The sequence below is a fragment of the Chanodichthys erythropterus genome, chromosome 12 (assembly GCF_024489055.1).
Source record: "Chanodichthys erythropterus isolate Z2021 chromosome 12, ASM2448905v1, whole genome shotgun sequence".
Taxonomy (NCBI): Eukaryota; Metazoa; Chordata; class Actinopteri; order Cypriniformes; family Xenocyprididae; genus Chanodichthys; species Chanodichthys erythropterus.
Genome location: NC_090232.1, coordinates 29,931,654 through 29,958,962, shown reverse-complemented (window position 1 = coordinate 29,958,962; position 27,309 = coordinate 29,931,654). Strand labels below are relative to the sequence as shown.

Sequence of the window (27,309 nt, the reverse complement as noted above, 5' to 3'; positions counted from 1 at the left end):
TTTACGGATAATCCTTTTTTATAAATAACCAGCACCATACGAAATCTTTACAAAGGTTTTATTTTGAAAAGATGTAGGTGGAGTCATTATAGAAGCATTGCCTTTGTTTTGTAACAATAGTTGCAACGGTTTCTGACTGCAAATGTTACAAAGTATGCATTTGTATTGACTGAGGAAAGACAGTAGGCAATATCTGAAATATCTTAAATACATTCCATTTAATTGAGGAGCAAATGCAATAGACCTGACTCATAAAGGTCAGGAGCCATACCCACCTGTCAGCTTCTTAGTAGGAGTGCATGTGCGTGCATTCATGGGTGGCTGGATGCCTACTTTTTATCTTCTTCTTTTATTTTTTTTAGGCAAGTTTTTCTTGGCTTGGTGACATATCAATGACAGATGTATTTTCCTACCACTATATGCAAAGCAGGCATTCTCCTGTGTAAGTGCCTTTAGAGATACTCCTGGGGTTAATGTGAAAAATATGTACATTTTTCAAATTTTTCAGCACTAAATTTCAGCATTTTTCAGCTATGATTAGATGGCTACTTGTGGCCAGGGGGACTGTTCTTGCATAGGCATGTGATGGCATCCAATTTTCATATATAATTGCTGAATCTTTCACAAATGTTGTATTATACACAGTATTAAAAACACAAAAAGTGTTTTCCTCCCTAAAAGGTTTAATAACTTTTTTTTTTCATATAAAAAAAATTAAAAAAAACACTTAAAGGGTACATAACTCACACACTTTCTGCCAATCTAATGTTAATCTTGAGTACCTATAGAGTAGTATAGAATCCTTCATAACTCCAAAGAGTCTTTAGTTTTATCAGATTTATAAAAGACAGATACACTGTTCCGAGTCTTTCCGAAAATAGCCGAGCTCCTGGAGGCGTGCCATGAGTGAAGCTAAAGAGACGTGCATGCGCAGCTTTTGCGTAGCGAAGCTATCAATGGTGAGCTAAACAAATGTATTTAATCACACACAATACCTCATCGCATTATTCCTGGATAACCTTTGATTCAATATACGTTTGTGTTGTTTACACTTACGTGCCGACTGCCAACAAAACAGACATTTGATGCAGTTTTACTTACCACCTACGGTTCCGACTCACTCACTCGGGGTCTTTTATCGCTGGGACTGCTCCATCTTTCAGTTTCAAACGATCTGCAAATCCAGCGTCGAACTGGGCCTTTTTTATAAAACCGTAAGTGCCAATCCTAAGGACTCGAGCAGCCACAGAAAAACACAAGATATTCTCTATTCATTTTAACCAACCAATAAAAATTTATTGCAACTATTAGAGATGACTTTATCCTTATTTTGATAGTTAATTTAAGTTTTCTATGGTTATTTTAATGATATATTTCGAGAACGCATTAATGTAATGCGTGAGTACAAATCTCTCAGCTCCACTGTTCACTTAATGCTATGTTCTTTGGGAAGCAAGGTTACCTTTCCCTCACAACCAAAAACACACTTCTTTGGTTACATTTTTGATTTTGTGGTCTAAAAACAAAGTGACATACATAAAAATTACATGAGAGTGTTGTCCATATTGCTAACATCACCTCATTATAGGTAAAAATAGAAACCTCCTGGCTTCACATGTGCAACACGCCTGGAAAAAGCAAAATTTTGTAAAGTAGCGTTATGATGAGCGTAATTTAATTGGCATAGGTATCAATATGTAAAGCTTGGGACTGTTAGTTAGCCTGGCATGGCTCATAATCAATATGAATATTACATATAGCCGAACTGAGCAGCACCTGCGCTTTTCTGGCTTACTTCAACACAATAACATAATTTATTTAAAATTAAAAGACTAATTTAGATATTTATAAATGGACTCATTTATAACATTAAATAGAACATTTTGGCAGAACCTCAAGTAAATTACATGTTATTTTGTTTAGTATAGTTTAGTTTAGTTTATTGCATCAACTGCGTTAGGAGAATGACAAGATTGTTGAATAAAGTCATTATTTTTCTTTTGTTTTTGCGTACAAAAAGTATTTTTGTGTCTTCATAAAATTATGGTTGATTCTTTGTAGCCACGTTGTCTATTTTAACGATCTCTTTAGTACCTTTCTGGGGGTTCTAGAGGGGGCATATCTAAAGTGGTTTGCGAAACATCATGTCTTTACAATAAGAAAACATTTCAGAATCCTGTATTATAACTCAGCCACCAATCCTAACCACCCTGCTCCGAGTCGGTCTCGAACCCCGGCCCGGCCTCTGCTGGCATGCGAAGCGAATGCACTACCAATGACGCTAAACACCGCGTTCACTAGCGGTCATCAGTGTGCAGTAGTTTAACTGCAAAACTCTCATTATCTGGCCACTGTTACACACGCAATGCGAGTAGATGTCTGTTTATCACAGCTGACGCACAACAAAATGCTTCATGGAAAATAAAGCACAGTTGATGAACAAACGACAAGGAAGCACAAAAAATGAATGTACAGTACACAAGAGTAAATACAAACAAGTGTTCGTTGTTAGTCGCCAACAGCACAGCAGCTCCAGACAATCAAAACCCAGTGTACTTAAATGAAAAGGAATGAAAGCAGTCACATCTGTTTTTAGGCCTTCCCGCTTAGCTCTCTCAAAGCTTTTCTAATATAAACGCTGGTCCTAATGCGCTTGCCCAGTCATAAACCTTCATTCCAGTAATATACTTTTGAAAATCTATCGTTCTCTCGTTTTGCAGGGGGTTTTTTTATTATTATTTTCAAATCTCCCTCTTGCTCGTTCTCTCTCCTCGACCGTAATGCTTATTGGTTAGACCAGAGCTTCCCAAACTTCAGAGTGGTAAGGCCCCCCCAAAAACATAGCAAAAGCTCCACGACGATATATATATATTTGTATATTAGATATATTTCATAAAGTCTCTTTGCACAAAATTATCAACATTTATTAACCAGTTTGTAAGAATTTCTTTTTCAGTTTGTAAGAAACTACCATAAAATGTAATATTTTTATATTCCTGTGAAAGATGACGTAAACATTCTTTACAAATATATTTAAAGAGTTCATTTGCAAAAACAGATAACTTAAAGATAACAAAATTAAAAGTATGTATAAAAAAAAAAAAAAAAATTAAAAGTTTTAGCAAAAGCAGATAACTCCAACAGTCGTTTTTTGGCAAAAGCAACTCCACATTTCATGTTTCAGAGTTAAACAAAACCAAGTAATTTAAAACGCACTCAAACACACGTGCACACAAACACACACGCATCCACGCACTTCTGCGCGCACACATACACAAACGCAAAAGGACAAACAAGGGTTCAGCATGTAAAAGTCGTGTAAGGTGTACAAGGACTTGCAGGAGTCGAAATTATAAATCCTCGATCACTTTTAGTCAGCTTTGACTAAAATACCGGCTTTTTGACAAAACGGATTTTGAGTTCAGAACGTGCTATAGTCTATGTGGAGAATAATGCACACGCACAGCAGTCAGTTATTTATTTATTTATTTATTTTAAAATGGCGTTTATCGGTTTTTGCAAATGAACTTTTCAGGTTCATACAGGATACATGTACTCCTCGCTGTAGCTACTTACTAGTTTTACATTTACTTGAAGTGCAGTTAGGTCTGTTATTGGGTTATTGTCATCCTCTGCTCCACCGTGGCATTATTGAATTGACCAACTGTGAATTCCTGCTAAGCAACTGACGTCAGTTTGACAATAAGTAATGTATCTCACCTCGCTATAATGTGAAAAAATAATGTTTTTACATGTTTTATGTTTGTGTAATAAGGAGGGAAGAAATCACATTTCAGAACAATTAGAATATTTTAATTTTTTTAATTATTTTAATATCTTGATTTAGCCTATCCACGGCCCCCCTACAATACCGCTACGGCCCACCGGGGGGCCGCGGCCCACAGTTTGGGAAGCACTGGGTTAGACGTTTATTGTTGGTGTCAGCCCGACTAACTTCCAAACAGTGTTTTTGAAATTCTATTGAGTCCACCTTTAAGTACAATATTTTAGTACTCTTTCCACCACTAAGTACGCGATTTCGGAAAAGCTCTACTGTCAGAAAGTGAATGTGGATTTTCATTCAGCGTGTCTCCTTCACACGTTCCGCCATGCTGCTCATGCTTGTGTTGTAAATTTTAAAAAGTATTGGAAAAGTATTCTTAAAATGCATTCTAAAAATCGAAAACTTCATAATAAGGAACTATTCATGGTCTTTTGAAGTGCCTACGATAACAATATTGTGCATGTTCATTATCATTATATATCGCATTACCGTATATTGGCACATTTCTATTCTTGCATGTGGAAAATTTCAGAACTTTACTTCTATATTGAAGTGATGGAGAGATTAGTTTTTGAATGTTGCCTGTCCTGTGCAAACAGGTGCTGTGCAGTCAGTGAAGTGTATGCAGTTCGGCTTAATTTCACATGACTTTTATTTGAAGAGTTTTGTTTTTCTTAACTGCTTCTGTCAGGCCCTACAGATTGTGTTTGTGTACAGCTCAGTGGTTAATTATGTATAAATGGTCTCCCAGGCAGTACACTAAGAAATAAATACCTTCAGCTCACTATGTTTGTCACCACTCATTACTCATGCGATACGTATGACAAAGAGGTATTGCTCTGTTGAAATACAGTTTTTGTCATGTATGATCTTCAGTGCTGCATTTCACATGAGGCGCAAGTGGCATTTAAACTCATGGAGGAAGGTTGATTAGAAGACACTAGCTATGTTTCTGTCCAAAATTGTGAATTTAACTTATGTGCAAAATTGGAATATCGCATAAAATATTTGAGATTAAAGCACCATTTCAATCCAGTGAATCAAAGAGAACAAAATAGTCACTTCCTGATAAACTGACACCAAATATCACTAAAATCGATGTAAGTTGCTGCAGTAGCTGAAGCCAATTTTTTTTTTTTTTTGTACGTAATAATGAATTACTTGCGCCACAGTGCTCGCAGACAAAACACAATACATTTGGTAATGTTGGCTTGTGAGACAGTTTTGTGAGGTAGTTATACTGAACCATTTTGATGAAAGTCACAACTATTTTTGATGCGCACCAAGGAATTTATTCGGTAAATGTGTTTCCATTGTAGTTTATGTGCTTGTTTTCTTATCTTATAAAAAATATATCTGCATTAATTGAGCGCAAATGTTTTGTTTTTTTTTTACACTTTTTTAGAATATATGCACATCTCTGTTTCCATTCGTTTTTTAATATCCCAAAATTGGCATAAAAATAGATATAAGGACATATATATATATATATATAATATGTTAACATAATAATATGTTATTTGCTTGTCTTGAATTGTTTGCAGTTATTTCCATCTCATTAATCCACTGTTACTTCTTTGGTTCATATTGTTCTATTATTTTGCAATTTTTCCACATAAATATGATTTAATATTTGTTAATGTCCATTGCACACATTTCTGTATATGGACAGGACACATTATCCTAAAGTTGTCCACATGTATGACATTGCTTTTAACACATACATATAGTTAGTGTTGGGGGTAACTCATTACAAGTAACCTAATTTGCGTAATCAGATTGCTTTTTCAAGTAACTAGTAAAGTAACACATTACTTTTAAATTTACAACAAAATATCTGTTAATTTTTCAAATAAGTAACGCAAGTTACTTTTTCACATTTATTGACTGACAGCTCTCCTGTCCCCAAGTTGAGAGAAATGGGATACTGTAAGTGCAGAGGCGTTAAAATATAACTTTTTTATTTGTTATTAAAAAAAACAAATAACCAAGCCCAACCCAGGTGAGAAAAAGTAACGCAAAGGTTATGTAACATTACTTTTCATAAAAAGTAACTAAGTAATAAAATTAGTTACTTTTTTAGTGACTTTCCCCAACACTGCATATAGTCACAAATAATTGATTGGTAGAGACTTCAATAGGTCATAAGTCATGAAAATTAAATGAAATATTTTACAAATTGCTAATCAAACTTGTCAGCATTCAAGACCATTTCTCTAACACTCTTTTGTATGAATTTTCACAGTGCGCTACGGAAAGAGAAGTCTGCACTACTGCAGGTGAAAAACAACATGGCTGCAGATTTGGAGAGACTCCTGAACCACAGAGAGGTAAATGCTGTGTCAGCAGATTAAAAAGAATCACTCAATACCTAAAAGAAAAACTATTTAACTCCCTATGTTCTTAAATAAATTTGATAATGTAGTTTCCTTTCATACTTTTAGAAAAAATCAAGTATTTTTTTTTTTTTTATTATTATTATTATTCCTTATTTTACTATTTCTTTGTTAATAGTATACATTTAGATTTAGGTGCGATTGTTTGGCCTTAAGTGTCCCACAATACAAAAAATAAATAGACAGAGTTCTACAAGTTTAAGTTGCAACATTAGCTTTGTTTCCATCCACCGATTTTTATCCTCCCCTTACGGGCCACTGTTTTATGGGCAGTTGTGGCCTAATGGTTAGAGAATCAGACTGGTAACCCGAAGGTTGTGGGTTCGGTTCTCAATACTGTGTCCACAGTTGGCAGTGTGTGTGTGTGTGTGTGTGTGTGTGTGTGTGTGTGAGCTCACTACTCCTAATGTGTGTGCACTAACTTGGATTGGTTAAATGCAGAGGGCAAATTTCGAGTGTGGGTATGGTTTTTTCACATTACTTTCACTTGTCAAATATAATACTTTTTTTCAATTTTTGGCAACCCCATCCCCCCCCCCACATCTGCATGAGTTGGAAACACATTTATTGAATAAATTCCTCGATGCGCATCGAAAAAAAACATGTGACTTTGTGATGGGGCGGCATAACTGGACCAACCAGCAGACCGATCTCGTTGCACAGCATCTGAGTTGCTGTTTTGGATGTTTTGAAATACCTGAGCAAAGTCTGTCATCAAAGTGGTTCAGTAAATTACATTCCAGAAGTGTCTTAAGCCCTATTCGGACGGGACTAGTTTCACAGGGGGACGTTAGAAAAATTTCTGTTTCACAGACGTACTTTGAGATTTTAATCCCGTCCGAATCTGCCATGTCTGTCTTTTTCTCACACGACCTCTGTAAAAATTCCAGAGCAAACTACCTACTGTTTTTCGTCAAACTCGGCGGTCCTCAGAGAAATCTAATCCCGTCCGAATGCGAATGTCTGTGATTTCCGAAAATGTTTTTTTCCAAAACACTTTTTCTTGTGTGTTTTGGTCAACGTGAACTACCGTACAATCTCTCGCTATCGCGCCGGTATTCAAGTTTCTGCTTTTTGCACACCGATAATGGATGTAGATGTGTTTGGTACACTGTGAAGTAATAAAAAAAATAAATCAACAAGAAGAGCCAAATCACATAAACTGTTAAGATTGGCTACTGTGATATCAGTTTCAGGTAAGATTACTTTCATTTCTGCACTTAATTACATAACGTGTAAATTAATTAAGTTAAAACTTCTTATTCCAGTGAGTTTATTATAAGAACCCAGTTCTATTAAATCATGATGATAAATGTATGTTTATTTTTTCACACTACAATTTTTATAAAATGTTTACAAAACACTAAATGTGTTAGGACGTTACTTTCTTTTTCACCGCCATCTTGTCATTGATCGGTCATATGACCATACGCAATCCATGCATTCTGAACACGTGATCTTCTGAAATGCCCACATGTAAAACAGACACTCCTACCTCTGTAATAAACATGGAGATGTTAGTCCCGTCCGAATCAGTACATAAAATCACAGATGTAGGTTGATAAGAATTGTTACTCAAACGTTGTTTGGAAAACTAGTCCCATCCGAATAGGGCTTTACACAACATCTTGCCTCCGAAAGCAAGATGACTAGTTAAAAAAAAAAAAAAATCTGAAATGGAATTCATCAATATTTTAAGCCTATCTTGCTATATTGATTTATTTAGTCAAATAGGCAAAAAAATAGGCAGTTAAAAAAAATTTATTTAAAAAAATCTATGGGGTATTTTGAGCTGAAACTTCACAGACACATTCAGGGGACACCTTAGACTTATATTATATCTTGTAAAAACTGGTTCTAGGGCACCTTTAATTTAGTTTCATGCATATTTTGATGCTTTGAGAGAATTCAAAATTAAGTAATATTAAAAAAAAAAAAAAAACTACTACTCCAAGGTGCTTTAATTAAAAACTTTTTCCTTTTTTTTTGCAACATTATCATACATTGTCCATTAAAGGTGTCCACAGGTGACAATGTAAGAGAGTAGTTCCCACATACACAAACGCATGCAGTCTAGTCTAGGTGTGTCCTCTTTCATTGTCATCCAGTCATCCAGCCTGCCATTCCAAATAGTGGTTACACTGCTTACCTACCGTTTACTCTCTAAACCAGGCATACATTCATCAGAAAGCTTCTCACGCAAATTAGGAAGCTGCATTTTTAGTAAATGATCGATGGATGCCTCAGTTTTGTATGTGTAGCGACAACAACTTTCCTAGAATTTCTGAGATGCACTCAGTAACTAGAAAATCCAGTCTCTCAGGTCAACTGTTTCCCATGCTCAAGTCATCAGATTAGTAATAACCTTGCAGCTTGTGGTTGGTTTTGATGACAGACAGCTAATAGATTGCTTCCATTGAGGGGAACTGATGTGTAAAGCCGTAATCTACTTCACCAGTAGGTTCTGAGTTTAGGAAACAAAGAACGAGAAGTCTAAATTTTTGTGAAAATTTTCCTTGGGATTGATTTACTAATTTATTAATAATGTCGAATAGCGTTTCTATTAATGAATGCAGTGATCCTGTATCTGTTGTATTGAAAGGCGCATGAAGGTACACTACACCTCCTCTGACATTCTGAACTCTCCGAATATTAAGGGCAGGGTGTAACTGATTAAGCACCAGTGCAATATGGAGCTATTTTCAACCAAATACTGCTGGCACACACTGTGCCGACTTCACAACTTCCAGTGGCATGTTGGCAGAAAGCATGCAATCCTCACAGACAGCTGCTCCTCACTGGTGCTTTTTGGCATGCCAGCGCATATGGTCGTGCAGTGATAAATAGAAATATTGAATGACTCTTACGCATCGGGCTGATCTACATTCGCTGCTGAAGTCGATGGTCATGTGCTAGCAGGGGATATTTTACATTGCTGTCGTACTCGAGAATAGTAACCGTTTGCAAATAATATGAGTCCTTTTTTGCAAAGATTTTTGTTTTGACACCGAGACTTGCATTTCTTTTCAGTACATTTTTGTAAAACATTCCTGTTGCATAATATGGAATGTATGTCCCCTTTTCCTCAGTTTTATTTTAAGACCTGCTCTTAGGTCAAGTATGCTGAGTTTTAAGCAATATACTGTACCTTTAACAAAATATCTTCTATATCTGTCACCAGTGCTTTTCTGTATGAAAAGCGTTCTGGCGTCTGTGATTTTTATCAGCGTGTTGGAACACGAGCGTGCACAGCAACTCCCAATGTGATCTGACTTCAGAAAGTCGTTTTCTTTAAACATCTTAATTTATTCACACGAGTCAAGTAAAAACATGAAGGTTTTTTTTTCAACACAGCCACAAATTGCTGATAAGTTGTACCTGAGACAAGACTGTGGTTGAACACAAGAATCATAAACATATATTAACTCACTCATTAATACAGTTGTCAGCAAGTATTTGTTTTCATTCTAACCCTACAGTACAAAACCAAATAGTATTTCTTTTTGCCTACCAGATCTTCATAATCTTTGTGTATTTTTGTTTTGTTTTGTTTTTTACTTTTAATGAATATGAATAAATAAAAAAAAAAATTTCCTGCGGTTTTATTTTTGATTTTTTTTTTATAACAGTTTATAAGGCCCCATTAGTTAATGCATTAACTAACATTTAACTAACAATAAGCAATACATTTGTTACAGAATTTATTATTATTTGTTTACGTTTTTAATAAAAGTGCATTGTTATTTCATGTCAGCACAGATTCATTAAATAATATTAACAGATACAACTTTTGATTTTTATAATGTAAATGTTGAACTTTATTATATGAACTAAGGTTAATAAATGCTTTAGAAGTATTTTTTTCTAACTGATGCTAACAAATGGAACCTTATTTTAAAGTGTTAGCGTATTTCTGTTGTTGCTGTTTTGCCTTGTTTTACCATTTTATTTTATTTTTTTTTTTAAATATAAAGAAAATGTTTAAGTAAGTGATATCGCAGCTTCACCGTATTTAAGCAACATTTAATCCTCTGTCACATTCAAAGAATGTGATATTGGGTAATTATTTTCTTTACTCTCTCTTTTAATGACATGTATGCAACAGCATTTTTTAGAGGACCTGTATCCGTTCTCAGAACTGTATTATGCTGATGACTTAAGAGAAATAAAAGAACACTGTGTTGCATGAGGGCGTTTCCTTCAATTGATTCAGAACTATTTACACTAAAGCAGGGCTGTGTGCTTTGTAGAGGTGCTCTCAGGGCACCCCGTGTACTGGAGAGGTTATGAAGATACGCCTTCAAATACCATTGCACATTTGAATGGAGTGTTTACATGATCCCCCAGGCTGCTCCTGGAGGATTCTGTAATGGTTTTTTTTTTTTATGTTTTTTTTTATTGTTTTTTTGTGAGCCACTTTCGATTAAAAAGGGGAAAGAAAAAAAGCGTCAACAAATGACCAATTATGCATAAAGTAATCCACCTTATTCTTAACGTAAGAGTGAATGTAACCTGAATGTGTTGAGTCTTCCAGTCTCATCCATTTCCATTTATTTTAGCTATACAAAAACTGTCTGTTATGCTGTTTTACATTGCAAACTTTTACTTATCGTATTTATTATCGTAATCATAAACACACTAGTTTGTAGTGCAAATTATTTTACCCTTTACAGCATTTTGTTATTCTTCCAGTTATTTGCCTATGGCAGCAAATGAATTGGAAGTCTCTATACATTCACAGAAGATAGCTTACTTCCACATTGAAAAAAATAAGGTGGATAGTTCACCCAAAAACGATGTTATTTTTTTGTTCTCACTCATGTCATTTCAAAGAGAGAGTTTTTGAAGGAGCTTCTTTCCATACAATAACACTGACCATGTCTGTCAAGCTCCAGTAAGGAACAAATGTGCCATAAAAGCAGTGTTGGCGGTAACACATTACAAGTAACTTGAGTTACGTAAACAGATTACTTTTTCAAGTAACTAGTAAAGTAACAGATTACTTTTAAATTTACAACAAAGCTCTAAGTTACTTTTTCAAAAAAGTAATATTTGGTTTGTTTTCCCATGTATTGACTGACAGCTGTCCTGTCCCTGTGTTGAGAGAAATCGGGAGTGAGTGCAGATGTGTTGTGTGCGCTGTGTGAACATGATGGTTATTGTAGTTCTAGACTAAATGTGAACATGCATTTACTCATCTCACTTGCACAAAAACAGAGTCTGTATGCCTCAAAATGAATAAAAACAGTGAAATGCAATGTCAGAATATTGTGCAAACCTGCAACAATTAAATATATTAAATTAAACAAATATATTTTATGTATTTAACGTGTTTAACATAGCCTTTCACTCTTGGTGTAAAAGGGCCTTTACATTTACCAAAAACAGAAGTGTTTTTTGTTGTTTTTGTTATTAAAAAAACAAACAAGCAAGCTCAGCCCAGGTGAGAAAAAGTAACCCAAAAGTAATGTAACACATTACTTTCCTTAAAAGTAACTAAGTGATGTAATTCGTTATTTTTAAGGGAGTAACACAATATTGTAATGCATTACTTTTAAAAGTAACTTTCCCCAACACTGCATAAAAGTACTATATATTGTAAGTAGTCTGAATTAAGGCCCGTTCACACTAAGGATGATAACTATAATGATAAAGATATAGTTCTAAAAATCGTGCTAAATATAAAAGAATAGCAGTTCACACCACAACTATAACGATGACGGCACAGTGAAACAATATCATCGGAATCACTTTCAGAGTGATTTCAGATAAAACACATTGACAGCCAATCAGAATGCATCCTGCTTTAAACAGCTCGAGCATTTAAAGTGGCATATAGAGTATAGAGTTATCTTTGAATAGAGTTACCTTTATTTTTATCTTTACAGTTATCATTCTTGGTGTGAATAGGCCTTTACTCTTAATATCTGTCAATCTCCAAAAAGGACAAATAAAATAAAATATCAAAATAAAAAATATACCCATAAAAGTAGTTCAAGCAATTTGTGCACTATATTCAAAGTCTCCTGAATCCATACAATAGCATTATTGCAGCTGTTTTGCAAATGTTTATTGACAAGGCACCAAAAGCAAATGGCAGATGATGTCTGTGATGTTTTTTTAATTGAATCTAAACACTGTTGTGAGAAAATTTTCAGAACTTCAGCCAAGGGGGAGATTGTTAATGTCAATGATGACTCAAAATTCTATTTATAATACATTTTTAAATTCTTGTATGGCTTCAGAACACTTGGAATGTAGTGCACAGGTTGCTTGGTCTACTTTTATGGTGTATTTTGTGGTCTTTTTTTTTTTTTTTTTTTTTGAGCTTTACATATTATCACTATTGTATGAAAACAAAAGTTGTACAGAGATTCAAAATTGTCCTTTTGTGAAAAAATATGAGTGCATAACATTGTTTTGAATGACATAAGGACATGGATGTTATGGAATGTTGACATCCAACATCAGGACACATTTGATGTTTGTGTTTTCAGTTTTAGTTTTAATTGCCCTATAAGGGCCTAGCACTGCTGGCACAACAAGACTTCAATCAAATGCTGCAGGCTCTTTCTTACCTGTTAATGGGGATTCTTTAACCTTCAGGCTTCCTCTGATTTGTTCTTATCCTGTTGCAGGAACTTTCTGTTATGAAGCAAGTCCTTATTAGCATGCGCTCACAGCAGCACGCTGGACCTCTGTCTCTCGAGACCGATGGCATGGGGACAGCAGTTCACCGACCCAAAGCTTTAAAAAGCACAGATGAGGAGCAGTATAACTATGGTCCCAAACCCACAGTGTTTGTAAGTTTTACTTTACTATCCAGAATAGAGCCTTTCAAACTGAATTTTAGGACAAATCTTTCGGAACCAACATATTTTGAACTGCTGATTAATGTACTTTTTTTGAGCTTGCTATTTGGGCTGGTATTTACTTCCACATGAACTTTTACTAGTTTAATAAAATGTTTTACTCAAAGCAAAGTCCAAAGGAATGGTCAGTGATATTTAACAATGATATTTTTTTTTCTTTTAACAGACCAATAAAGAAGTTCCAGAATGGTATAGAAAACTCAAACGGAAAACCAAGTAGGGACTTGTTCAACTTGCTTAAGAGTTTTAGGATGCTCCTTGTCATGCAATCACGGATGAAAGTCTGTTTGAAAGTTGTAGAAGACCTATTACATAACTAGTTACACAGGTTTGTGTAGCCATGAACAATGTGAAGTTATTAAAAATGAAACATTAAACTATGATTTTTTTTTTATGGTAATAAATCATTTGTAGTCCAACTGGATGTGTGAATGTTTTATTGCATTTATTTTTAATTTATTTAATTTTAGTTTTATTTTAAAAAGTTTATATTTTTAGTATTTAAGGTTGTATAAACAACAAAATAGCTATACAGTATACTGAATGCAAGCATTTTTATTCTTTTCCCTGTAAAAAATCTCAATATCTGGTGATGGTAATAAATCTGGATTCTTTCGTTTTGATTCATAAAACGCGAGACACGCTGTTGATAAAAATAGAGGAGCGCGTGCATACCTTAATCGCTGCAGCATCGCGCGCTTATTTGTGTCATCTTAATGTTACGCACTACAGACTCAAATGTCCAACAAGATCAGCGGTCGCGGTGAGCTGCATATTATTGATTCTTTTCATTGATTTAGTCAGCTTGAGATGGATATTTTTATTTGCCGTGTTGTTACTTTTAAATTTGACACATTTATTTACTTGGGGATCATATGGCGTTTGTAAATAAGCCTTGTTCCTCTGCTTTATTAACGGGAAGCGCTGGCAGACACAACTTGGGAGCAATTGTACCTCGTTGAATGAGAATCATAAAGAATTTAAGGATTCCGGCATCATTAACGGCTATTTTAGTGCTTTCAAGGAATAGCCTATAGGCTATTTGAAGGGTAAAAAAAAATTAACAGTCGGTTGCTAAATCATGGGATCATTTCAGATTAATAAACCAGATACAAAACAAATCAGAAATAAATAGGCCTAATAAAGTTCCTGCAAAATAAATTATAAATTATAATGTGTACACGTCATCTAGGCTAAGTATAGTAGGCTATAACATAGTAATATTTGACTTCTGTAAGCGAGTAACTGATTCACAAATACAGTAAGATATTCAGAAGTATTTTGATTCCCGACTCTTATGAGTCGGTTCTTTTGAATCAGACTACCCTGACCACGCTGTTTGTTGTTGAATCACTTAAAAGAATCGATTCACACGAGTCATTCGTTTGGGAATCGAATACACTGAATGAGAACCGTTTTACATGTTATGAACCCTTCACTGGCTTCTCTGTTATAGTTATTTTTACAGAACGATATGAAAAAACAAAAATGTATGTGTTCATCACAAAATGAACTTTGAATTAACTTATAAAAATATAGTTAATAGTTAAATAGTCTAATGAATAGTCTAGCCTACAATTCGAACACATTATTGCTATTTATAGTCAGTTGTGATTTTAATATTAAGTATTCTACACTGCCGTCATTATGGAAATGTTAAGGGAAATACGTAGGCTACGGCTGGCCATATTTAACTCCGGCTGTTTTGACGGGTTTGTTCCGCTGTTACAGTAACAGCAGTAGTAAAGGTGTAGCCGTCTCACTTTCTTAGTCCCTGACAGAGTCAAGCCCCGCCCTTTCAGCGATTATATGCTACATATATCCCGGAGCTCCAGGAACGGAGCGAGGCAAAACGGGATATTACTATCGAAAGCGCGCACACATACACGCACGGGTGTCATTCCATGCACCATACACTCACTTCCCCTTCCTCAACGTCTATCAAAACACATTTCGCGGACGCGCTCTCCGTCACATCCACGGGTTTATGGCCGCTACGCTTCTTACGATGAGCGCTGCGCTCGCACCGGGACAAGATGACTTTCTCTCGCTTCTCAAACCCTCACTATCCGAGGGCTTTCAGGAGGACTCCTCTCTGTTTCCCTTTGAAGCCAAGAATCCCGATACGGAAAGGGGCTTATCAAACGACTATTCTCAGGTAAATTGTTTTATCAGTTCTCTGAAAGGTGCTCAGGAAGATATGACTGTATCACTGGATGAATTAAAGATCATATGCATCGTGTGTGAAAGGTGGGCCATCGAGATGATGCAGCATGCTGCACGCCTGCAGTCCCATCAGCATCATGCCCCGTGAAACGCGTTAAGCGATGTGCGATTCTTTAATTTGAGGAACTTTTCTATTCCATAGGTTAATTTGCAAAAAAAAAAAAAACGTTTTTTTTTGTTTTTTTTTTGTTGTTGTTTTGTTATTTTGTGTTTTTTTTTAAAGGAAAAAAAGACGTAAACTTTAATAGGCTAGTTTATTTTTCGCTGAAATGTTAGATTTTCAGATTCTTAGAAATTAAGAATTATAATTTTGTCCCTCATCCAGATTTTTTAAACCTCCCATCTTCAATACACGCAGGATAATTTTACTTTGCACTTTGCCATAAGAACTTAAACATATTTCAAAGTAGTAATAATTGTGTGTGCATTACTATCAAACTAAGCGCTGCGTTGAGTTTTATTAGCTGTCATTTCCAAATTAGGTTGTTATTTGAAAGTTAATTTCCTTATAACTAAAATAAAAACATTACCAGCACTCAATGCACATAACTTATAGGCATATAGTTTGAAAAATCAAGATTTCAAGTCCAAAGCGTCCTCAATTGATTAATCTCTCACGATGTAGGCTACTTCAAAAGGATTTGGTGATGTTTTTGGGATTTCCCCGTGGCTGTAATGCAGGGGAGAGAGTCTGGGCTGGGTCGGATAGCGCACAGACTCATGTCAGTTGCTTGCAGTTGGTTTCTTGGCTACCGAACCGTCAACAACTGACTCCCCCTCCTCACCCACGCGCGTTGCTCTCGCGCTCCGAACTGAAACTTCCCAGCAACGCCGAGCCTCAATCTGAAAACTTGTGAAAGAGATACATGTCCGGCGAACAGCTGGAAGATCTAAATCCAGAAATAGCTATGCGTAGCAGCCGCGTAAAGAGCACTTAAAGAGCTCTGGCATTCCGAGTGTGGATGTATGTAGGCTACGTACAGTATGTGTGTGAGTGTTTTTATTTTCCCTCATGTTTATTCCACTATTGACTATGTTACACTCAGTAGGGAGTAATGAATGAGTCTTGATTTATTATTTTCTGCTGATTACGGTTTTATGATAATTGGGTGGCATTTATTTGGAAAGGCTGAGCAATCTCTCCAGCATGCTTTCCACCTGTCAGCAAAGCCTGTTTTGAGCTTGTGGTATGAGCGCTGTTTTACAGTCTTAGGGGGAATGTAGCAGAGACGTATTGAAGAAGACTTGATAAATGCTTTACCTCTGACTGCTCGATACAGCTACACAGCCGCTTCATGCTCTCAATATACATGATCACAGATCAGGTGTTAAAACATCAAGTCCTGATATTTAGGTTTCACATCTTCGCACAAAGATTTTACAGGTAGGCTAATTGTTGGTATCATTTTCAACGTCTCATGTAGGTAACTGTTTTACTATAAACATAATACAGCTAAATAAAAGCATATTAGATGAGACGAAATGGGATTTTACATAGCATTTACTAAAAATTCGCATTAAAAAATGTAAATAGGAATTATTTATCATTAATTGATACGATGTAAAGACTGGCAAAAGAAGGAAGTAACCTGTTAATCGGCCAGCCGACATGGCTATCGGTTAGCTACCTCAAATACCAATTACTCAGCCTGGCCAGTAAATTGGTTCATCACTAGATGAAGGCTACATGACACATTTTGTTTTACCTGATGCAACATGCTTGCCTATTCATATATAACATACTGATGTCCATATTTCTAAATAATATTAAGTTTCTATTACCTACTTTCTAGGTTAACTGACTGCTAGCTAACTTGTTGTGTTAGCAAGTCCAATGCTAATCCCGTCTTCTCCAAATACTAAAAAAAAATGGTTGACATTACTGTCACACTCAACATATTAAAGACAAAGTGTCCTCAACTGAAGAGGAAGTAAAGAATATCAGCCAAATACCCCGCCTGGTCGATAAATTAGTTTGTCAGTTTATTTTGACTTGCTCAAACATGCTTGTCTATTCATATGAGGGGCCATTATTTTGTTTCATAACACTAATTAGCAAATACTCACATAGCACAAGTGTACTGAAGAATAAATGCTAAAATGTATGTTTTAATGTTTAATATATTTAAACTGTAAGCTGATTTAAGTGTCTACCACACTGAGTAGTCCATATATTTTTACTCAGAGCAAGTTAGCTTAGCTGAGTAAGCAGGCAGGTTGGCCATTGTTGTAACAGTAAGTGAATATTTGCATTCTTGCAAGCTTTTATAAAATTTTATGTGTACTGTGTTTCTGCTCTGCCAACACAAGCAGTCCCTGGAGATCTTGCCAGCTTTGCTGACAGAAGCAGCGTATGCAATATTCCAGTAGTTATTATTCTCAAATCTGTTTATCGTGTTTGCATTTAATGGCCTTTACAACTGCATTTACAAATTTATGCTTCTCTCTTTTGCTCTCTAGGCCAAATTAGAGATGGATAAATATCTGTCTCCACAACCTGTGGCTCTCCCCGACCTAAAGAAGTCAAGACGAGAGAGTATCTCAGTAATGGACCAGTTTTTCGGAGACGACCACGGTTCCCCCTACAGCATCAACATGAATGTCTTCCTGCCCGACATTGCGTATCTAAGAACGGGCTTTTGCCGGCCGGCGCGGCCTTCGGTCCCCAGCCAGGTCAAAACTGAACCTGTAGCGGCGCCTTTCTCTCATCCAGAGTGTCCGGTGAGCACGACCGGGCCCGCTCCATCCACGCTACCAGATTTCACCAGCATCTTTAACTCGAATTCCACTTCAGGCTCTGGAGTGGACACCATGGACGATAACACCGGAGTCTTTGTCAAGCAGGAGATGCAAGGCTTTGACATCCCGCAGGATGGGCCGCTCTTCCAGCTCCTCAACTCAGAACTGGACGTCCCCCATCAAGCCGATTCTCACTCACACCCTCACGCTCACTCTGTGCCCTCACAGATGCCTACTTTCCACGACCTGCACTTAGCGACCCAACAGACTGCTTCCAAGCCATACTGTGGCATGCCCTCCGCCGGGTACCCTCTCGGCCCGGGTCACTTTGTCCATCCTCAGGGTCAGGCTCACACGCAGCTCAAAATGCCCTATCTTCCCCCTTCGCCTCCCACTTCAGAACCTGGCAGTCCTGACAGACAGAAGGAACTGCTTCACAATCTGACACCACCACCATCTTACGCCGCCACTATCGCCTCCAAAATGGCTGTCCATGCACCCAGTCACCCAACCCCCACCTCGACACGACCCTCCGTGACCAACGGGTCCATGCCTGTCCGTTACAACCGAAGGACAAACCCAGACCTTGAGAAAAGACGGATACATCACTGTGATTTTCCAGGTACAGAGAATAAACAAATTGTTTCAATTGAACTTGAAGTAAATCGTGGCGAGCTTAAAAAGCTAAAAAGATGCTCTTGTTTTTTTTCTGGAGCACAACGCTGCTTTCTGCTGTGCTTTCTTACTCACACGCTCGAATCCACTGTTAAATAATTCAGAGACGGGCAAAGCCTTTTAACCAGTGCTCAAAATGAATGCCAAAGAGTTGACGTCAGGCTAATTGTTATTGAATCCTGTTGCATCAAATTGACTGGGCAAATTGTAAAACAGACAAGCCTCACAGTGCCATTAATAGTGCATTTACGCTAAGAAGCTGCATGTCTGAAGCGACGTGCTTCGCAATTAAGAACCCATCACTGCTTTTCTTCACTGAGTGGGGTTTTACAGCTAACGACATGAGATGGGCTTTGGATTCCTAATTGGAAAAGAAAGCATACTGAAACCAAATAACAGGATGCTCTTATTTGTGACTGTGGTGATGAGTGAACCAACTGATTTTGTGTTGGTGACTTAAAATAATAAATTGCTCTCTTGTTGCAAGTGGGAAAAAAAAAAAAAAAAAAACTGTCGATGCATCAAACATTAATATGTCATTGTTTTGTTTTATAAACTGAAATATTTATTTGTTATTATTATTTTAATAATTGTTATTTTTATCAATAGCCTCCCAGCATTTTTATCTCTCAAAACATTAAAATGATCTGGTCATACTGCTTAAGCATTAAGCATAACTGCATTTTTTATTATATTTGATCATTTTAATTGTTTTAATAATTTTTATTTTTAATTTTTTTTTCATTATCAATAGCCTCCCAACATTTTTTATCTTTCAAAAAAAAAATGAAAGCACTCTTCATATTGTTTATGCATCAAGCATAATAATTACATTCTTTTAAAATTTAAATTTGAATTTTTAATTTAAATATTGAATAATTTATAATTATTTTAATAGTTCCCAATATTTTTTATCACTCAAAAGATCAATGCAATCCTAATAATTGCATTGTTTTTAATACTTATAATTTAAATATTTAATAATTTATGTATTTTGTATCAATAGCCTCCTAACATTTTTTTTTCTTTTTTCTTTTAAAAATTATGCTGGAAATGCATCACACATAATAATGGCACTGTGATTATAATTTAAATATTTAATGTATAATTGTTTTAATAATTAATAATATTTTGATTGAGAGCCTCACAACATTTTTTTACAGTCTCTAAAATGATTTCAATATATAATGATTCAATATATAAATGCAAATATAATGCATTTTTATTTCTTATAATTCATCATTTAAATGTTTAATTATTTTATAAATACTCAATAGCCTTTTAACATTTTTTTAAACACACAAATGCTTTACTGTTGTGAGTAACAAAAACTGTTACCTTTTTTTAGGTTGTAAGAAAGTTTACACCAAGTCGTCCCACCTGAAAGCTCACTTGAGGACACACACTGGTAAGAGTTCTCCAATTAAAAATGGTTTTATTTATGCTCGATAAAGCTGGCCTCCTATTTTGGCACTTTACTGTCATGTTGCTGGGCAGACGTGCGTTGTTGGCATGCACATGCGTTCATTCTTGCACGATGCCTGAAAGCTATCCTGCGTCGCTTCCTAATATGAGATTGCACAAAAACCATGTCCAAATACATCAGCAGCAACAGCCTTTTCAGCTTCCTTTTTCCATATCAAATTATAACATCCAATGTTTGAATGACCTCTTGGCAACATTTGAAAACATCAGTAAAAAAGCATTTTCATTGTTCAGTGTTGCTATCTCTCTGTCTATAAAAATATATTTGGAGATACACGTTTAGTATCTGAATGGAAGTAAACAGAAGGGCAGAACTCATTTGACCCAGAGGAGTGAATATTCATACATTCCATAACGTGGCCTTTAGCATGTGAACTTAATAAACTGATAAACTATGCTGTACTTATCAGGCCATCAAAAGTTTTTGATTTTTCCAGCTAAAGAGTTATATTTTATGTCACCGTCCTGAGCCTAATGACTTGCTCGTACTGATTGTAAAGCACTATTACGATAAGATAACAACACCCACTCTTTTTTCTTTAAGTCTTGACATGACATGATTTAGACTTTTGACAGTGTTGCTGTATTTGAATAAACAGCATGTCAAAGTGAGATTTACAATTATAGTGCAGGTGCTACTTTCAAATTCATTATGACATTTAGTAGTCAACACATTTGATTTTCTTCTAGAGATCAGTTGGGTCAGTTTAATAATGCCCACATTTATTATACTCAAGAATGATACACAATATTGCTTAAAATAAACACACACACACACACAAAGGTTTGTTTTGCTATCTTAGTGAGGACATTTCATAGGCATAATAGTTTTTTAACTGTACAAACTGTACATTGTATCCCCCTACACCACCCCTACTCCTGAACCTACCCATCACAGAAAACATTCTGCATTTTTACTTTTTTAATAAAACATTTGTTTTTAAAACTATTTTAAATATGAGGATTCATGAAATGTCCTCATATTTCATGTTTATCTTGTAATACCAGTGTAATACCCATGTCATTATACAAATGTGTGTCCTCATGAATCACAAAAAAGCGCACATACAATTCTAACTCATAAAAAATGTTTATACAAAAATATTTATAAAAAAATAAAATGGAAGTTTATGAAATTAAATGGTAATTTTTCACATTTACGATGCTGTTCAAAAGTTTGCTGTCTAAGATTTTTAAAAAGGCGTCTCTAATACTCAAAAAGGCTGCATTTATTTGATTTAAAAATACAGTAAAACATTAATATTGTAAAATAATAATGTTCCTACAATTTTAAAATGACTTCTTTCTATTTTAATATATTTAAAATGCATTTTATTCCGGTGATGATTTGGTGCTAAAAAAAAAAGCAAAAAAAAAAAAAAAACACATAACATTCTTTAGTAAATAGACATTTCAAAAGAACAGCATTTATTTGAAATATAAATTTTGGTAGCACTTTATAATAAGGTCTCATTACTTAACACTAGTTAATGCACTAAATAACCTTAACTTACAGTGAGCAATGCATTTGTTACAGTTACAGTTTATTAGAATATGAGTGTTCATTGTTAGTTCATGTCAACTCAGGTCCATTAAAAAATATTAACAGATACAACTTTTGATTTTAATAATGTATTAGTAAATGTTGAAATTAACAACTGGAACCTTATTATTAATGTATTACTGAAATCATTTGTAACAGTGTAAATATCTTTATTGTCACTTTTGTTCAATTTAATGTATCCTTGCTTAATAAAAGTATTAATTTATATAAAGAAACTAAAAACAAAACACCATGTTCTGATAAAACCCAATCCAACCAGTCCCTGGAGAGAAGAGAGGGGCCTCAGGCAGACAACGCATGTGACGAACAAACCAAACAAGTCATTACAGGATCCCTGTTCAGGGCTCTTCTCACAAACGCTAAAGCTCAAGACAGGCACATGTTCTGACGTTTTTGCTAGTTAATTGTTTTTGAGCGCTACACCTACTGCATGAGGTTGAAACAGCTGAACTTGCAGTATCACTCTTTATAGTTCTTCGCCTCCCGTTTTCTGTTACTTAAAAGGCGATAGCCCAGATGAACGATAACATTGTGATATTGTTTTCAGTTTATCAGTATTTGTACGGATATTTCAAATAGTCTAAATCTAATTTACTAACTTCAAGCACTTAATGCTTACAATACACAACTCAAAAACTAAAACTCACAACAAATAATTGTCACAATTTATTCAGCAGCATGACATTCCAAACCTGTATGCAGTTTTTTATTCTGTTGAACAAAAAGAAGTTATTTTGAAAGAAAGTTTTTGTTGTTTTGGATACCATTGACTTGCATTGTATGGACAAAAAAGTTGAAACATTCTCCAAAATATCTTCTTTTGTGTTAATACAGGTTTGAAACAACATGAGAATGAGTAATTGATCACAAAATGTTCAAATTTTTAAAAGAAAGTTGTTGTTTTTTCTTCCGATGTTGTTTTGGACCCCATTGACTTTCATTGTATGGACAAAAACACATTTAAACATTCTTCAAAATATCTTCTTTTGTGTTCCACCGAATAAAGAGGTTTGGAACAACATGAGAATTGATCATTTGAGTGAATTGAATCAATTGAGTGAATTATCTTATATGCTTGGTAAATCATTCTTATTTGTGTTTTTATTATTATTATCTGTCATCGACTATCCGAATTTCAAGCTTTTGAAAGGGTGCATTGTGGTAGTAATGCATGTGTTGAGCTGGCAGGGCTTTCGGAAGGGATTAACAAACCGACTTGATTTCGGGAGGAAGAAATAACCTTGTCGTCTTTTAAAAAACACTCTTTAAAACTTCTAAACCCGAGTTCCAGAAAGGCAAACATTGTGCTGCTATTTATGGCCGGCTATGAGTTTAGTCTTGTCAGCCTCCACGAACATACCAAAATCCTGAAATACTTTAATCTTAGAGATAGAGTTAAGTGAAGTTTATGAGGTAGCTCCACACCTCTCAGTATATGTTTGTTATGGTTACTAGCAATGACAGAAAGAGAAATGTACCCACACAGATTACTCATTTAGTATTACTAATGTGTTAGAAACCTGTTTTTTAACTCTGCATGATAGTTTCTTCCGTGACTCCATACACCTAACCAAACTTGGTGTCCATTGTGCTTTGTGTTCAGGTGAGAAGCCGTATAGGTGCACGTGGGAGGGCTGCGACTGGCGGTTCGCACGTTCCGATGAGCTGACGCGTCACTTCAGGAAGCACACCGGAGCCAAACCCTTCCAGTGCGCCGTGTGCAGCCGCAGCTTCTCTCGCTCCGATCATCTCGCCCTGCATATGAAGAGGCACCAGAATTAGACACAAAAACACAGACACACACACACATACTTATTATTATGCACATGAAGTGATAAGAGAACAACTTATTTCTTTCTCTACGCCGCGACGAACCTTATAATGTTTAGGGTAATCTTCTCTCTCTCTGATCTGTCGAGAGTGTTGAGCTGTCGACTATAAACTTTTGATATTGCCATGAAAGCCAATTTCTTGTGGTACCTTCAGATATCATAAAGCCCGTTCCTTTTTCCTTCCTCTTTAGGATGTGTAGATCAAATTTCCGTTAAGACCCTCAGGTCACATGTGACATTCTGGTACATGAGACTTGGCTCTCATCCTCTAATTGGAAGATGGAATTTTTTTAAGCGTAATGAAATGGAACTGAATATACAGGATTCATTCTTGTATCTGCAAAGCACTAAGACACAACTCCCATTTAACTTTGCACTTGAATTAGACTGGAAAAGATGAATATCTATGTATGATAAATACTTTTAATATATATATATATCACTGGAATAGTTACTGCTCATACTGGGGTTTCAAGTACACAGCCTATACTGCGATTCCCTCTTTTTAGTTGCTGAAGTATTTATAGCTTTGGATGATAATGTGCTGCTACTGAACAGCAATTATTTCATGAATTATTAAACAATGGTATAGAAAAGCAATGAGAAGTGGAAAAGGGCTTTAGACAGCTGTGTGATTTGTACAGTCCCCTTTATACACACAGAAGCATGCCGACCATTTGTTTTCCTACTGTCATTGATGCATAAGCTCATATGAATGTACGAGACCACAGTGACTGTTCTTTTGAAATAATGCCTTTGGATCACATTTCATCTTAAAGTGCCTTTTCATGTTTGTTTTTATCAGCAGCACATGCTACGACTTCTTGTTCACAAAGAGACAGATAATAAAAATGGATCGGATTACCATTATTTCAATATTACCGCGATTCGGCTGCCTTTCATAAGTTTAAGAGAGGGTTAAAGTATCACCTGGTTCTTGTAAAATCGATGTATTTATTGCATTGGCTTTGTGAAGTGGAATTTGACAAGTTTTGTGTAATTGAAATGCCTTAATGTAAATATATGACATTTTATTGTAAATATTATTTTGAATTATTTTTGTTGCTCTTTTTTCTTTTTCTTTTCTTTTTTTTTTTTTTTTTTTTTTTTTGGAAAAGAAGGGCATCATATTGCTCTGGATTTTGGCTGTGTGACTATTATTTTTGTTTCTTTGAATTTTTTTACTTAAACTTATTTTGTAGATTATATTTCTAAATTGGTTGTCCTCATGACAAACATTTTTTGCCTACTGATTGAAATGAATTCTAATAAAATCAACTTCATAATTTTTAATGCTTTTTACAAACTGAACTGTGTTAAATTTATACAGAATTAATTTATTTACAAAACTATAATAATGTGTGTCCCGGTGAGTTATTACTTACAGAGCCCCTAAAGGGACATATGCAAAAATAAAATAAAAATAAAAATATACAGACTCTTGTGTGCGCACATGAACCTTTTTTTGCACGGGAAGGTGCATTCACGCCATGTCATAATTAAAGATTTTGACGATTATTAGCCTGTGACATAATTGAACGATTTTGAACTGTACCACCTGGCCACTGCAGTTTTAAGATGTGTTCGACTTGAAGCGGTGCTTTCTCGCAAAAGTCTGTATATATATATATATTTTTTTTTTTTGCAAAGGTCCCTTAAGGGACTTCATTACTACACTGGTGGAATAAAATGTCATAAATCATCCTCCCTCAAAGCAGATAAACTACTTTTCTATAGTTTACATTGGTGTATCCTAAGGCTTCCTGTTCACTCTCTTTAGAGTCATTATAAAGTAGTTGACCAATTTCTATTTGTTGATGTTTCTAAGGTTTAAAACATAAAAATACTACAAAGAAGTAAAGATAAAACTATCATCAAAGCAGAAAGTTATGTTTCAAAGATCACTTGGGCCCATGCCACAAACGTTGAATGTGCTCTTATCTGATGGTTGACATCATAAAGGAACAATTTTCACAACTCAAACAAACCCTCAAGCTCTGACAAAGAAAATTAATGGGAATTCCTTTTCATGTCAACAAATGTAAAGAATGAGAGTGACAGCTCAATATCTCAGTGTTATTTTTTATTGTCCACTGCAAACCATTTTACATCTTGCCCACTAAAACATTGAGCATTAAAGTGATACCAAAAAAAGTTCTTTCATCCTTTACTCACCCTCATGTTGTTCCAAACCTGTATGACCTCAAAGATATTGTGAGAAATATCTTTGTGACAAGGTGAAATGCCAGAGATTTTTTATTCTTATTATTTTCATTCTATTTTTGTGTCTATACAGTGGAAGTCAATGGCAATCAAAACATCTGGTTAACATTTTTCAGAATATCTTCTCTTGTGTTCTGCAGGGTCGCCAAAATTATGACAATTTTTGGTTGAACAAACTACATATTATTATATTTTGATGTTATTCAGAGATTACAGATGGCATTAGTGACCCATAAACAATGTAAGTGATAGTAGAATTTGGTTGCAATTCATGATTTCTATTTTTATTATTGGCAAGACTGTTGCTTAACAGCTGGTGTGCAGATAATGTTCAGGACAGATCCCACAAACATCACAAACTCCAGAATACAGCCTTTCAAAATCTGACTTATCACTGGAATTTTAATGGTATCACTGCGGGAACAGATGATTGCTTTGCTCGCAGGCTCATAGATCCTGTCCAGAGTCCACTGTGACTACTGAAAACATCCTATATCACTCAAATTGAGCCTCTTCACAGTAATTCTGGAGTTAGTATGATGCCCCTCCATAATTGTTACCTGATTCTCAACCAGTATGTGGATTAAAAATGATCTGTGATGTTCAGAATCGGAGGCCCTGAAACGATCAGCGTGGATGGACATTTGGTGAATGCACTGTTTGCTTTAAGAGGCATCAGCGGTTTCTTGGGGTGCAACCGAATTACAAGCTGCCAAAACGTTGGGGACCCCTGTGAGCAAAGAAACAATACAGCTTTTGATATGAGATCAGGAAACACCACAAAGGAAAATAAATGCTTTCATTGCTTTTAAAGAGAAGGGGAATTTCTCCCTCTCTTCTACATATGTTCTTAGTTTGATTCCTCGGACAAACCTCAGCCCCTGGACATAATGAACTTCAGATGTCAAAGACAGGCAAACAATGGAAGCTCCACTGGACCCAATCAGGAGGTTCTTCAAGGTTCCTCCTGAGAATTGTTACTCCTACAAGTCCTCTCCTCCACTATTTCTTCCTCTCCTACCTCCCCCTTTCCGTAGCCTACATGGAGGTTTTAAACCCCCAGGGTGAACATTATTTCTCTAATGCATAGGGCCCCTAGTTTTTTCTTCACTTTCAGCCCTCAAAACATCATAAGCTGCACTTTCTCATAACCTGTCCCGGCCAGATCAATACAAATGAGTCTCCCTTTGCTGTAAACAAACAAAAGTGCCAAAGACAAAGGAAACAGCTTTGTTTCTCACAGATTTCTACGTTATGTGCCAGACGGGGAAATGTTGACTGGCTGCACCCTTAAAAATAATGTTCTTTATTGGCATTGATGGTTCCATAAAGATCTTTTAACATTCATAGAACCTTTCTATTGGACAAAAGGTTGTTTACAGTGGTAAAAGGTTCTTCAGATGATTTAAATGTTATTTATTCCAAGAAAAAATGTTCTTTTAAGAACTGTTCCCTGAAAGGTTCTTATATAGCGGTGAAAAACCCCTTTTGGAACCTTTATTTTTAAAACTAT

General features: G+C 35.6%; 2 protein-coding genes across 6 annotated transcripts in view; both read left to right on the top strand.

The window, feature by feature from the left end:
* The window catches only part of pibf1 (progesterone immunomodulatory binding factor 1), a 61,661-nt gene extending 48,304 nt beyond the window's left edge, over positions 1-13,357 (top strand). For 3 of the 4 annotated variants that reach the window (XM_067404423.1, XM_067404425.1, XM_067404426.1), the window contains exons 16-18: positions 6,030-6,114; positions 12,819-12,983; positions 13,219-13,357. In XM_067404423.1, the coding sequence (XP_067260524.1) occupies positions 6,030-6,114; positions 12,819-12,983; positions 13,219-13,272 (304 nt within the window). In that variant the 3' untranslated portion in view covers positions 13,273-13,357. Of the gene's footprint in view, positions 1-362; positions 443-6,029; positions 6,115-12,818; positions 12,984-13,218 lie in introns of those variants that run through there. The other variant, XM_067404427.1, reaches the window with a different exon arrangement.
* Positions 13,358-14,637: 1,280 nt separating this feature from the next.
* On the top strand, positions 14,638-24,976 carry klf5a (Kruppel like factor 5a). Of its 2 annotated transcripts, none has more exons than XM_067403187.1 (4): positions 14,638-15,210; positions 17,739-18,639; positions 20,041-20,100; positions 23,345-24,976. In XM_067403187.1, the coding sequence occupies exons 1-4, from the start codon at positions 15,040-15,042 to the stop codon at positions 23,521-23,523; spliced, it is 1,311 nt and encodes a 436-aa protein (XP_067259288.1). In that variant the 5' UTR covers positions 14,638-15,039; the 3' UTR covers positions 23,524-24,976. The 2 variants fall into 2 exon arrangements, with proteins under 2 accessions (XP_067259288.1, XP_067259289.1); XM_067403188.1 differs by lacking the exon at positions 14,638-15,210 and adding an exon at positions 16,034-16,268.
* Positions 24,977-27,309: the final 2,333 nt, after the last annotated feature.

Coding starts and splice junctions, on each gene's coding strand:
- klf5a (XM_067403187.1), top strand. CDS start 15,040: ATGGCCGCTACGCTTCTTACGATGAGCGCTGCGCTCGCACCGGGACAA. Junction 15,211..17,738: donor TATCAAACGACTATTCTCAG/GTAAATTGTTTT, acceptor TTTGCTCTCTAG/GCCAAATTAGAGATGGATAA. Junction 18,640..20,040: donor ACATCACTGTGATTTTCCAG/GTACAGAGAATA, acceptor ACCTTTTTTTAG/GTTGTAAGAAAGTTTACACC.